A 12,448-nucleotide genomic window follows, 5' to 3' on the forward strand; every position below is an offset into this window, starting at 1 on the left:
TTGGGAGTGTTCCTCCCTCTGCTATATTTTGGAAAAGTTTGAGAAGGATAGGTGTTATTAGCTCTTCTCTAAATGTTTGATAGAATTCGCCTGTGAAGCCGTCTGGTCTTAGGCTTTTGTTTGTTGGAAGATTTTTAATCACAGTTTCAATTTCAGTGCTTGTGATTGGTCTGTTTATATTTTCTATTCCTTCCTGGTTCAGTCTCGGAAGGTTGTGCTTTTCTAAGAATTTGTCCATTTCTTCCAGGTTGTCCATTTTATTGGCATAGAGTTGCTTGTAGTAATCTCTCATGATCCTTTGTATTTCTGCAGAATCAGTTGTTACTTCTCTTTTTTCATTTCTAATTCTGTTTAATTGAATTTTCTCCCTTTTTTTCTTGATGAGTCTGGCTAATAATTGCTTATCAATTTTGTTTATCTTCTCAAAGCACCAGCTTTTAGTTTTATTGATCTTTACTATCATTTCCTTCATTTCTTTTTCATTTATTTCTGATCTGATCTTTATGATTTCTTTCCTTCTGCTGACTTTGGGTTTTTTTGGTTCTTTCTCTAATTGCTTTAGCTGTAAGTGTAGGTTGTTTGAGATTTTTCTTATTTCTTGAGGTAGGATTGTATTGCTATAAACTTCCCCCTTAGAACTGCTTTTGCTGCATCCCATAGGTTTTGGGTCATTGTGTTTTCACTGTCATTTGTTTCTAGGTATTTTTCTATTTCTCTTTGATTTCTTCAGTGATCTCTTGGTTATTTATTAGTGTATTGTTTAGCCTCCATGTGTTTGTATTTTTAACAGTTTTTGTCCTGTAATTGATATCTAGTTTCATAGTATTGTGGTCAGAAAAGATACTTGTTACACTTTAAATTTTCTTAGATTTACCAAGGCTTGATTTGTGACACAAGATATAATCTATCCTGGAGAATGTTCCATGAGCACTTGAGAAGAAAGTGTAGTATATATTTTTTGAATGGAATGTCCTATAAATATCAAGTCCATCTTGTTTAGTGTGTCATTTAAAGCTTGTGTTTCCTTATTTATTTTCATTGTGGATGATCTGTCCATTGGTGAAAGTGGGCTGTTAAGTCGCCTACTACGATTGTGTTACTGTTGATTTTCCCTTTTGTGGCTGTTAGCATTTGCCATATGTATTGAGGTGCTCCTATGTTGGGTGCATAAATATTTACAGTTGTTATATCTTTTTCTTGGATTGATCCCTTGATCACTATCTAGTGTCCTTCTTTGTCTCTTGTAATAGTCTTTATTTTAAAGTCTGTTTTGTCTGATACGAGAATTGCTACTCGAGCTTTCTTTTGCTTTCCATGTGCCTGGAATATCTTTTTCCAGCCCCTAACTTTCAGTCTTTATGTGTCCCTAGGTCTGAAGTGGGTGTCTTGTAGACAGCATATATACGGGTCTTGTTTTTGTATCCATTCAGCCAGTCTGTGTCTTTTGGTGGGAGCATTTAATCCATTTACATTTAAGGTAGTTATCGATATATATGTTCCTATTACCATTTTCTTAATTGTTTGTTATTGTAGGTCCTTTCCTTCTCTTGTGTTTCCTGCCTAGAGAAGTTCCTTTAGCATTTGTTGTAAAGCTGGTTTGGTGGTGCTGAACTCTCTTAGCTTTTGCTTGTCTGTAAAGGTTTTAATTTCTCCGTCCAATCTGAGTGAGATCCTTGTTGAGTAGAGTAATCTTGGTTGTAGGTTTTTTCCTTTCATCACTTTAGGTATGTGCTGACACCCCCAACTGGCTTGCAGAGTTTCTGCTGAAAGATCAGCTGTTAACCTTATGGGGATTCTTAGACCCTTTCTTTTTCTCTTCTTCTTCTGGGACCCCTGCAATTCGAATGTTAGTGCATTTAATGTTGTCGAGGAGGTCTCTGAGACTGTCCTCAATACTTTTCTTTCTTTTTTCTTTATTCTGCTCTGCGGTAGTTATTTCCACTATTTTATCTTCCAGGTCACTTATCCATTCTTCTGCCTCCGTTATTCTGCTATTGATTCCTTCTAGAGTATTTTTAATTTCATTTATTGTGTTGTTCATCATTGTTTGCTCTTTAGTTCTTCTAGGTCCTTGTTAAATGTTTCTTGTATTTTCTCCATTCTGTTTCCAAGATTTTGGATCATCTTCACTATCATTATTCTGAATTCTTTTTCAGGTAGATTGCCTATTTCCTCTTCACTTGTTTGGTCTGGTGGGTTTTTACCTTGCTCCTTCATCTGCTGCATATTTCTCTGTCTTCTTATTTTGTTTAACTTACTGTGTTTGGGGTCTCCTTTTTGCAGGCTGCAGGTTTGTAGTTCCCATTGTTTCTGGTGTCTGCCCCCAGTGGGTGAGGTTGGTTCAGTGGGTTGTGTAGACTTCCTGGTGGAGGGGACTGGTGCCTGTGTTCTGGTGGGTGGGGCTGGATCTTGTCTTTCTGGTGGGCAGGACTGCGTCTGGTGGTGTATTTTGGCGTGTCTGTGAACTTAGTATGATTTTAGGCAGCCTCTCTGTGTTCCTATCTTACTAGTTGTTGACATGGGGCATCCAGCACTGGAGCTTGCTGGCCATTAGGTGGAGCTGGGTCTTAGCACTGAGACGGAGATCTCTGGGAGAGCTCATGCCAATTGATATTACATGGGTCCAGGAGGTCTCTGGTGGTCCAGTGTCCTGAACTTGGCTCTCCCACCTCAGAGGCTCAGGCTTGACACCAGGGCAGAGCACCAAGACCCTGTCAGCCACATGGCTCAGAAGAAAAGGGAGAAAAAAGAAAGAAAAGAATAAATAAATAATTTTAAAAATTATTAAAATAAAAAATAAAAATAATAAAAAGTAGAGAATAACCAAACCAATAAACAAATCCCCCAGTGTTAACAAGTGCTAAAAACTATAGTAAGATAAGCATAAAAATCAGAAACAAATCAGCTGCAGACTGCCAACCCCAACTCTACAATTGCTCGCGAAGTCCACTGCCTCAACTTTGGGATGATTCGTTGTCTATTCAGGTGTTCCACAGATGCAGGGTACATCAAGTTGATTGGGGGGATTTAATCCGCTGCTCCTGAGGCTGCTGGGAGAGATTTCCCTTTCTCTTCTTTGTTTGCACAACTCCTGGGGTTCAGCTTTGGTTTTGGCCCCGCCCCTGCTTATAGGTCACCCTCAGGCATCTGTTCCTGCCCAGACAGGATGGGGATAAAGCAGCGGCTGATTAGGGGGCTCTTGCTCATTCAGGCCGGGGGTGGGGAGGGAGGAGTATAGTAGTTATACTTCGAACATGGGATGAGCCTGCGGTGGTACAGGCTGACGTGACGTTGCAACAGCCTGAGGCGTACTGTGTGTTCTCCCAGGGAACTTAACTCTGGATCACGGAACCCTGGCAGTGGCGGGCTTCACAGGCTCCTGGCGGGGTGTGGATAGTGACCTGCACTTGCACACAGAATTTTTTGTGGCAGCAGCAGCAGTGTTAGCGGTTCATGCCCATCTCTAGGATCCGAGCTGATAGCCACGGCTCACGCCCGTCTCTGGAGCTCGTTTAGGCGGTTACCTGAATCTCCTCTCCTCACGCACCCCCAAAACAATGGTCTCTTGCCTCTGAGGCAGGTCCAGACTTTTTCCTGGACTCCCTCCCGGCTACTTGTGGCACAGTAGCCCCCTTCAGGCTGTGTTCACGCAGCCAACCTCAGTCCTCTCCCTGGGATCTGACCGAAGCCGGAGCCTCAGCTCCCAGCCCCCATGTGCCCCGGCGGGTGAGCAGACAAGCGTCTCGAGCTGGTGAGTGCTGGTTGGTACCGATCCTCTGTGTGGGAATCTCTCCACTTTGCCCTCTGCACCCCTGTTGCTGCGCTCCCCTCCATGGCTCTGAAGCTTCCCCCCTGCCCACACCCCATCTCCGCCAGTGAAGGGGCTTCCTAGTGTGTGGAAACCTTTCCTCCTTCACAGCTCCCTCCCACTGGTGCAGGTCCCGTCCCTATTCTTTTGTCTCTGTTTTTTTTCTTTCTTCTTTTGCCCTACCCAGGTACGTGGGGAGTTTCTTGCCTTTTGGGAGGTCTGAGGTCTTCTGCCAGCGTTCAGTAGGTGTTCTGTAGGAGCAGTTCCACGTGTAGATGTATTTCTGATGTATTTGTGGGGAGGAAGGTGATCTCCACGTCCTACTCCTCTGCCATCTTGAAGGTCCCTCCTCTCTTTTTCCTTTTTTAAAATCCAGAGTCCATTCAAGGACCATGCATTGCATTTGGTTGTCATGTTTCCTTAATTTTCTTCAGACTAGTGTCTGCACTTTTTTTCGTCTTTCATAGTGTCAGTGTTTTAAAGCGTCCTAGCCAGTTGTCTTACAGAACATTCAACACGTTGGATTTTTTTGGGGTTGCTTCTTCAAGTTTACATTCCTGTTAAGCATTTCGGGGAAGAGTACTAATTACTTGGTCGGTGTTGTGTCCTTATCATTTCATCACCTGAGGGAGGGACATAAATGTCAGTTTGTCCCATTATTGACATTGCTCAGTTGAATCATTTGACTCTCTCCATTGTAGATAGTTTTCCTTTTGCAATTAATACATAATATATGCTATGATAATTCAAGACCATGTACATTTCCTGTTCCCTAAGAATGTTTCACCCCATGATTTTGGCATCCATTGATAATCCTTGCCTGGGATCAGTTGTTGAATTGATGGCTGCAAAAATGGTGATGTTTCTAATTATTTTGTTCATTCTACACTCTTTGAGCATCACTATGGATTCTTTGGTCCTTACCACCATTATTATTTTTGATGCTGACTTGTCCCAGATTTGCCTGATGGGAGCGCTGTGTGCCAGTCATTCTTTGAGCACTTCCTTGCTCTCTAGTAAAACAGGACCTTCCAGGATCATCTTGTAGTTTGTGTCACCCAGACCCCAAATAAATCATTTTTTTCCAAGATCCCCTTGTTCCTCTTAGTGGAAGTGATTTCCTTTTTTTCTGTCAAAATTATTTTTCATAATTTCTTTGTTTACGAATTACACAGGAGGAACGTTTTAGGCATGACTCGGTTTGCCCACTCGAAGAAATCCAAGGAGTCCGAACCCTTTGCTCTCTTCCTGCCTCGCTTGATCCCGGAGGCTGGCCTCGTGATAAACTTCAGTGCCACCGCCCTGAGGAACAGCGTGGTGAGAGTCCTGCGTCTTTTCATCTCTTCATTTCACCCCAGCTCTTGGGTTTTTATGTTATCAGAGTATCGCCACCTTGAGATACTGTTTTAGAACCAAAATTAGTTGAAATTAAGTGACACACATATGCCATTCAGTGCTTTTAGGAGGGAGGTGTCAGAAGAACAAAGTAAGGGGTAAAACTCGTGAACAGACTGAAAGTGCTTAAAACAAACACGTTTTATGAAGTCTGTATTCAGTTCAGAATCTATCAGCTAAGAAAGTATTCAACTGCAAAAACAGAGAAAATCCTGACTAACACGGGCTTCAGTAGGAGTGAGTGAGTTTGAAGTTCAGAGGGGAGAGGAATTGACTGGGTGATCGTTCGTGGTTAGATGCAGGTGATGCACTTTTGCAGGGGCATCTCAGGAGTGGTCTGCCTTCCCTGGGGTCTGACTCTCTTCTCTGCACGTCTAGGTGAAGTACTTTGTGGTGAAGAACCCTTCCTCATGGCCAGTCTCCCTGCAGCTCCTGCCTGTCTCCTTGTACCCGAAGCCCGAGGCTGCCGCGCGCCTGCTGCACAAATGGTAATGCCCAGCTGGTGAAGACCTCTCACGGGGTGTTGGGAGGTCCTGTTAAGACCCAGAATTATTTAACGTCCTTTGCGTTTTCCCTGGGACCTGTGTGTGGATGTGCATGGGATCAGTCTGTGACCACAGCCCCCGTCTCCTCAGTGCAGACCCCTGAGGACAATTCCCAGTTCTGGGTACTGTGTGGGTCTTGAATGTTACCATGTCAGGTCCAGGGCCCAGCAGAATATTCTTTTCTTGTCAGGGAAACTTTACAATCATGATTTTTCACATGTACTCCTAAAATTTAGAATTGAAATCACAGTGACCTCTGGGCAACACAAGAAATGAGTTTAGCGGTTCAGTGTGTTTTAACCTCGTGTTGTTATACAAAATATGATCATAGTTCACGTCCGTTACATCTTATTTTTGCACAGTAGTCACAGTTTCACTTAGCATGTTTCCTCTTCTGGCTCATTCCTGGGTCTCAGCTTCAGGATTCCTGATGTTTTGGACCACATGAGTCTCTGTTTGGGGTGGGGGTAGGGGTGTTCTGTGCTTTGAAGGATGTTTAGCAGCATTCCTGGCTCCCACCCAGTAGATGCCAGTGGGACCTCCCCAGCTGCAGCAACCAAAAGTGTCTCTAGATGTGGCCAGATGTCCACTGGGAGATAGAACGGTCCATGGCTGAGAGTCACTTCCTATCAGGTTCCATAGCTGTGAACCATTTGGGGAAAAAAAATTGCTTCATGTTGGGAGCTTCTGTCACCATATGATTCTTTACATTCTGTGCTGCCAACATGATTCATTCAACAATATTTATTGAGCTCTTACAACATGCCTGGTACAGCGTGGGGGGCTGGGACACAGGAGTGACAGGTTGGGGTGAATTGTGTCTGTGTGCAAATAAATGCATATATATCTATATGCACACGTATGTTCTTCTTTCTTTCTTGGTGATCTGAATGCTATTTTAAACATTTTTTTCTTTATAGGTTTGGCACCGATGTGCAGATGATTAATTTCACAACGAGTGAATTCCAGCTCACCAAAGCTTGCCCTTACCGGGTAGGATGTCATCTTTAAACAGAAAAAAGAATGCTGACCAACTAGACACGTAGCATATGGGCCTCACTAATTTGTGTTTCAAGTGTCTTTATGTAATATATGTGGCTGTCTATTTTTATATTCTAGGAGTTAAGTATACATAGCAGCTTTTTCCAATTAACTAATGCAGCAGGAGCCCATGGTTCATGTGAGCCTGTAAATCATTTTAATTTGATCATTTAGATTCATGTGAGTGAGGAAATAACAATTGAATCAGAGCTATGTAGAAAACCATAAAACCCGAGATCCCAGAATTTATAATTGTCTTAAGATTCCTTGGCCCCATCATATTCTTTTAAGGGCAAGATAAGGTAAAAACAAATACATTAAAAAGAAATCTTCTCTTACTAAACTGGCTTCATGTTTTTAGCAGATCACCCAGTTTCTGTGATAGTCACCTGCTCTATAAAAAAGGATTTCTGGGAGTCTTGAGCCTGTGGGCCCTCATGAGGTCTCGCATAAATTATACCCAGGGAGGGAGTAAACATGTCACGTGGCGAGGACATTGCTTAACTGGGAACTGGCAGCCTGCTTTCTGAGTTTTCACACAGTCGTTCTGTGCGTCACTGGTATTCTGTGCTTGAGATCAATTAAAAATGAAGCATCTCTTAAAAAAATACACAGACACACATATGCATGTCACTGTGGTTCTAATACACACATGTATTCAAATGCCTTGGGTATTTTCTTCTTTCTCTACCCATAACTCTCCAAAGATACACTGTTGGCTGTAGATTAACTTGAAAGAGGGGGGCCACAGATAGCCTCCAACTGTGAGTTAGAACGAATTAAAGCAAGCTTTTAAGTGGATTTTTAACAGAGAGTTATTTATAGTAAGAAACACGCAAGCAGTAACGTTCCTTTCCCTTTGTCAGTGGTCTAGGCAGCAGGGTCTTGTGTTAGCAAGCCTGTCCTGCCCTGTCCCTCTCATTCTTCTCTTCACCAGGCAGTCTCCCAGGACTGTTGGGAGGTAAATGAGTCCAAAATGCTGACAGGTATTTTGTCCCACGACTATTTAACCACATGTAACTTGAAATTCCAAAAATAATGCCAGTTTCTTTTACATGTCAGTGTTCTATTCAGATTTAAACAAATGGTGGAACTCGCAAAAAGTTTTTAATCTGTGATTGAAGATTTCCCCCGAGAATGTTATACCTTTTGTGACAAAGGAGATAGCACTATTGTTAATTTATTACATTGACAAAAAGAATAGTCAGTATCAATGTCTCTGAGACACTACAAATTTAACTTAAAATTCTTATTAGAATTCTTTGCCATATAAGAAAGGCCTACATTTTTGTTGGTTTATTTTTAGAAATGCGGTTCCTTTGGTTAAGAGCATGTGGAATTAGACATTCAAAGTTCCAAATCCAGGCTCCTCCATGTAGTCCTGGGTAAATTATTTGACCTCTCCAGGTCTTCTCCTTCTCACTCATAATAATGTTTGAAGATTCCATAGGTTTATAGAATGCTTAGCATTTTATATACCTAATTATATTCCAGAGCCTGGCATATAAGAACTATTTTATTTAATAATTGGTGCTGTTGTTGTTATGCTTTTAATACCCTAAATCGGCAGCTTTTTTTCAACATTCATATGTGTATAATGAAGTTGTAATGAATTATAAACTTCATGAAGTTTATAATTTTAATGAAAATGAATCAAATACCATCACTATTTCTTCTTTCAGATAGTATGGGAAATGCGAGCAATAACTGAGGAATAAAACAAATTTAAAAACTAAAAATATAGAAAAGAGAAATATTATGTAGACTACATGGTTACAGTTCTAAAGAATTAATAAATTATTTTTAGTGAGAAGGAGCTAGAGAAAACATTGGAAAGAGGGAAAGTCTACCACAATGATGAAGAACTAAATCTTTTTTTTTTTTTTTTTTTGCGGTATGCGGGCCTCTCACTGTTGTGGCCTTTCCCGTTGCGGAGCACAGGCTCCAGACACGCCGGCTCAGCGGCCATGGCTCACGGGCCCAGCCGCTCCGCGGCATGTGGGATCCTCCCGGACCGGGGCACGAACCCATGTCCCCTGCATCGGCAGGTGGACTCTCAACCACTGCACCACCAGGGAAGCCCAAAGAACTAAATCTTGAATATTAACTTTAGAACACAAAATTTATTCAGAGAAAGTAAGAAATCTTGGGGAGAATAAAGGAGGATATGAATAAATAAAGATCTTTCTCCTAAATGGAGAAACTAAATAAAGATGGTTTCTTTATAAACTTAAAGAGAATTTAGGGTTGTTCAGCAGTGGACATGTGGTTTGGTCAGATCCCTGTAGCATTCAAGCAGAGGCTATTGCTCTGTTTTCTCAGTAATGTTTTACATCCAAAGCATCTTTGCATCAAAGGCCTGTAGCCCCAGCTCCCATCTGGTCCAGGCGGCAAGTCCCCTTTTCAGCCTCCATGTCAGGTTGTCCTGCAACCTCTGCCTCTGCTTCTCAGCCGGGCTCAGGAACTTTTGATGGGTGTGAACTCTCGCAGTAAACAAGTTCCACAGGTTGATTTGGGTGGTCAGATCCAGACGTTAAAGAAACAGCAGTCATGTTTATGCATGTTAATGAAGATGGAATCTTGTTCTGTAGGAGTTAATTGCATTTATTAATGACTTGCAGGGTGTGCATTCTGAGGAATCCAGGTTTGGCATCCTCCACTTACATTTGCAACCTTTGGAAAGGAAAAGGGTTGGTGTAGTTTTCACGCCAGCTGACTATGGAAAAGTCACCTCCCTCATCCTAATCCGGTAGGTGTGTCCCTTTCTCATTAGCTGGCTGACTCTCTTTCTCTCAAGAATCTCTTTAGCTAAGAGGTGACGTTGACTCACTCAGGCCCTCAGTGATGAGCTGTGTCCAAGGGTAGGAGAGGCAGTGGCTGAGGAGAGCGGCTCCCTGAGGCTCTGCACTTAGGCCTCCTGTGTGTCAGGTTCCTGCCTTGTACCGTGGGGAGCGTGTACCCACCTCGCCAAGGGCGGTGGTACCCTTCCCATGGCATCTCAAACACCGTCACAGAGGGCAGAGCATACACGTGAACACACACACACACACACATCCACACTTACTTTTCTGTCCTCAGCTCAGAAGAATAATTGAAACGCTGCCATATATGTTTTCATTCCGTGGTGTTTGGATTTACACTGTTCTCATGTCTCTCTTGCTTCTGGAATTCTCTGTAGCCCCAAAGGGCAATGGAAAAAGTCCTTAGTTGAGCCCACTGGCTTGTTTTACTTCTTTTCCTTCCTTCTAAATGAACAATTATTGCCAGCTGATTTAAGCAGCTAAATGTTTTTCATTCTGAATTTTTTTTTTCCTCTTTACTCTTTATTGAGTCTTCTTTCAAAAATTTACAGTAACTACAGATCTCTGTTGAAGCTCTCTCTGCATTGGTGAGACTTCTAACACAAATTTAATTTTTTCATTAATGACGTTTTAGTTATATATATCTTTTAAGCTTTTCCAGTGTCATTCCAGTTGGCAAAAGACTTTCTTATTCAGGACTTCCTTTAATCTATGAGTTTGTTCTTCTGCAAGTGAGTGCTGCTAAAAAGAAAATGCACTAAGATAAAGTTCTTAAAAGAGTCTGCTTGTTCATTGTAAAACAACTATACACGCCCCCTGCCAAAAAAAGAAGTACCCATAAAGCACTCATACGGCATCCATGGTTGTCTCCCAGAAAAATACGTTGGCGACTGTTTGAATTATAAGCTGAATTAGCCACTCTTTTTCATGGAACACCATTTTTACTTGAAAGGATGATTAGCAGAAAAACTGTGGTTGTTTCAGATTCAGGTACTTGGCAGACGTTTTCCTGAAAATGAACAAAGTGAGCCTGTCACTTCAAGGGTAGTGTTTGTTGCCAATGATAAAATTCGAGCATTCGCATGAAAAGTAGAGTTTTGGAAAACTTGTATCTGCCACTGTGAGCTTCACAGCTTCTCAATACTTAAAGTACTTTTCTATTAACCATAGTGAGGATATTAACAAATGTGATTTTTATAAGTATAATGAAATTTGTCAGCATTGGGAAGATCTACATATCACAGTGAACAGTCTTTTCCAAATAACTAATTATGATAATCCAAAAATCATCCCTGGTAAAATGTGCAAGATAGACCACTGGATTTTAATGTAACAAACTATGAAAATTCATTAATATAGTTTCAGATTTCACATCATAAAGAACCTTCAGGAGACTTCACTTGTTGAATATTGGTGTTATATCAAAGATTTGCCACATAGATAACTAAGCACAGGGAACTGTATTCAGTACTCTGTGATGACCTATATGGGAATAGAATCTAAAAAAGAGTGGATATATGTATATGTATAAGTGATTCACTTTATTGTACAGCAGAAACTAACACAAGATTGTAAATCATCTATACTCCAATAAAAAATTAAATTAAAAGAAGAGGCTGTTTTGTTAAGCATTTTAAGTAATGCTGACTAGAACAAACTAATAACTAATGTTCTAGTAAGCATTTTAGTGCTCTGCTGACAACGTGTGTCCTTTTAAACCCATTCTCTGTTGAAGAACTAAGGTCATGGGAAGTGTAGAGATAAGCTTTACCTCATCCCAGCTTAAGCTGTGCCAGGCTTGAAAAGAAAGTCTCAGTTTTTTATAGTAGTTAATTTAGTTTTGGTGGTTTCTGTATTGAGAGACACCATATTTTTCTGTAAACAGTATCACTCATCTAACATCACTTTAAAGGCTTTTAAGTGGTTCAATAAAGGTTTTAATCCTTTAGATGAAGGTGTAAAGATATCTCAGTGTATTTTGCTTCTAGGGTTTACCTTAATGGCAACTGACTTTCAGTGCAGTCTGCATCATTTAAACATCATTTCCACTGAACTTTCCATCCTAGGAATCCTGATTTCAGTTAATGAAAAGGGAAAAGCTAGTCTGAATTACTATTTGACTGATAAGAACTTGAGTAGATACATGCTATTTGTAGGATGCTATTTTAAATCTTTGGTTCAAAAGGTAGGATAGGATTTCATTTCTAGAATTATCCCTAAGGAAGAATTTCTTACAGTCACAATTACTATGAAAACTCCTTAATTCACCCTATAAACAATTTTTATCAATTTGTCTAAATTTGTTAAAGTTTCTTTGTGGCCCCCCAGTTTATTCCTTCACTTTTTGTCTCTTGGAGGTCTGATCACCACCCTGGTGCCCGGTTAGAAAAATATAGGTTTCCATTCTTGGGTGGAAACTGGAGAGCGATCATGGTCATTTGCTGGTTCTTGCCCACTCAGCTTGCCTTGACGCCGCCGGGCTTGGCAGTTTCTGTGCTCTGAGATGGCGGGAGATGCCACACTATTTCAACTGAGTTTTTTCTCAAAACTTAAAAAATTTTGTTTTTCAATTCAAGTTCATTGTATCTTGTGACACCTCGATTGCAGTGCATTTTTATTTGCATCTCCTTTCTCTGTAGGAATAACTTGACTTTTATCGACATGATTGGCGTGGAAGGATTTGGAGCAAGAGAGCTACTGAAGGTGGGCGGGAGACTTCCTGGCACTGGAGGTTCACTGCGCTTTAAGGTGCCCGAGTCCACACTGATGGGCTGCCGGAGACGTGAGTCCCTGCGTGTGGTCCGTGTGTGTGGTCTGTGTGTGTGGCACTCGGACAGGACAGGCTTGGTGCCAAAGCC

General features: G+C 41.4%; 1 protein-coding gene across 10 annotated transcripts in view; it reads left to right on the plus strand.

The window, feature by feature from the left end:
- The window catches only part of TMEM131L (transmembrane 131 like), a 159,836-nt gene that overhangs the window by 112,087 nt on the left and 35,301 nt on the right, over nt 1-12,448 (plus strand). For all 10 annotated transcript variants that reach the window (XM_027117234.1, XM_027117225.1, XM_027117228.1 and 7 more), the window contains 5 exons: nt 4,984-5,125; nt 5,582-5,691; nt 6,669-6,741; nt 9,411-9,538; nt 12,230-12,372. In XM_027117234.1, coding sequence (XP_026973035.1) covers nt 4,984-5,125; nt 5,582-5,691; nt 6,669-6,741; nt 9,411-9,538; nt 12,230-12,372 — 596 coding nt within the window. The remainder of the gene's footprint in view (nt 1-4,983; nt 5,126-5,581; nt 5,692-6,668; nt 6,742-9,410; nt 9,539-12,229; nt 12,373-12,448) is intronic.

This window comes from Aethalodelphis obliquidens, unplaced genomic scaffold, assembly GCF_003676395.1.
Source record: "Aethalodelphis obliquidens isolate GAN/ISIS:26980383/991018 unplaced genomic scaffold, ASM367639v1 scaffold17, whole genome shotgun sequence".
NCBI lineage: Eukaryota > Metazoa > Chordata > Mammalia > Artiodactyla > Delphinidae > Aethalodelphis > Aethalodelphis obliquidens.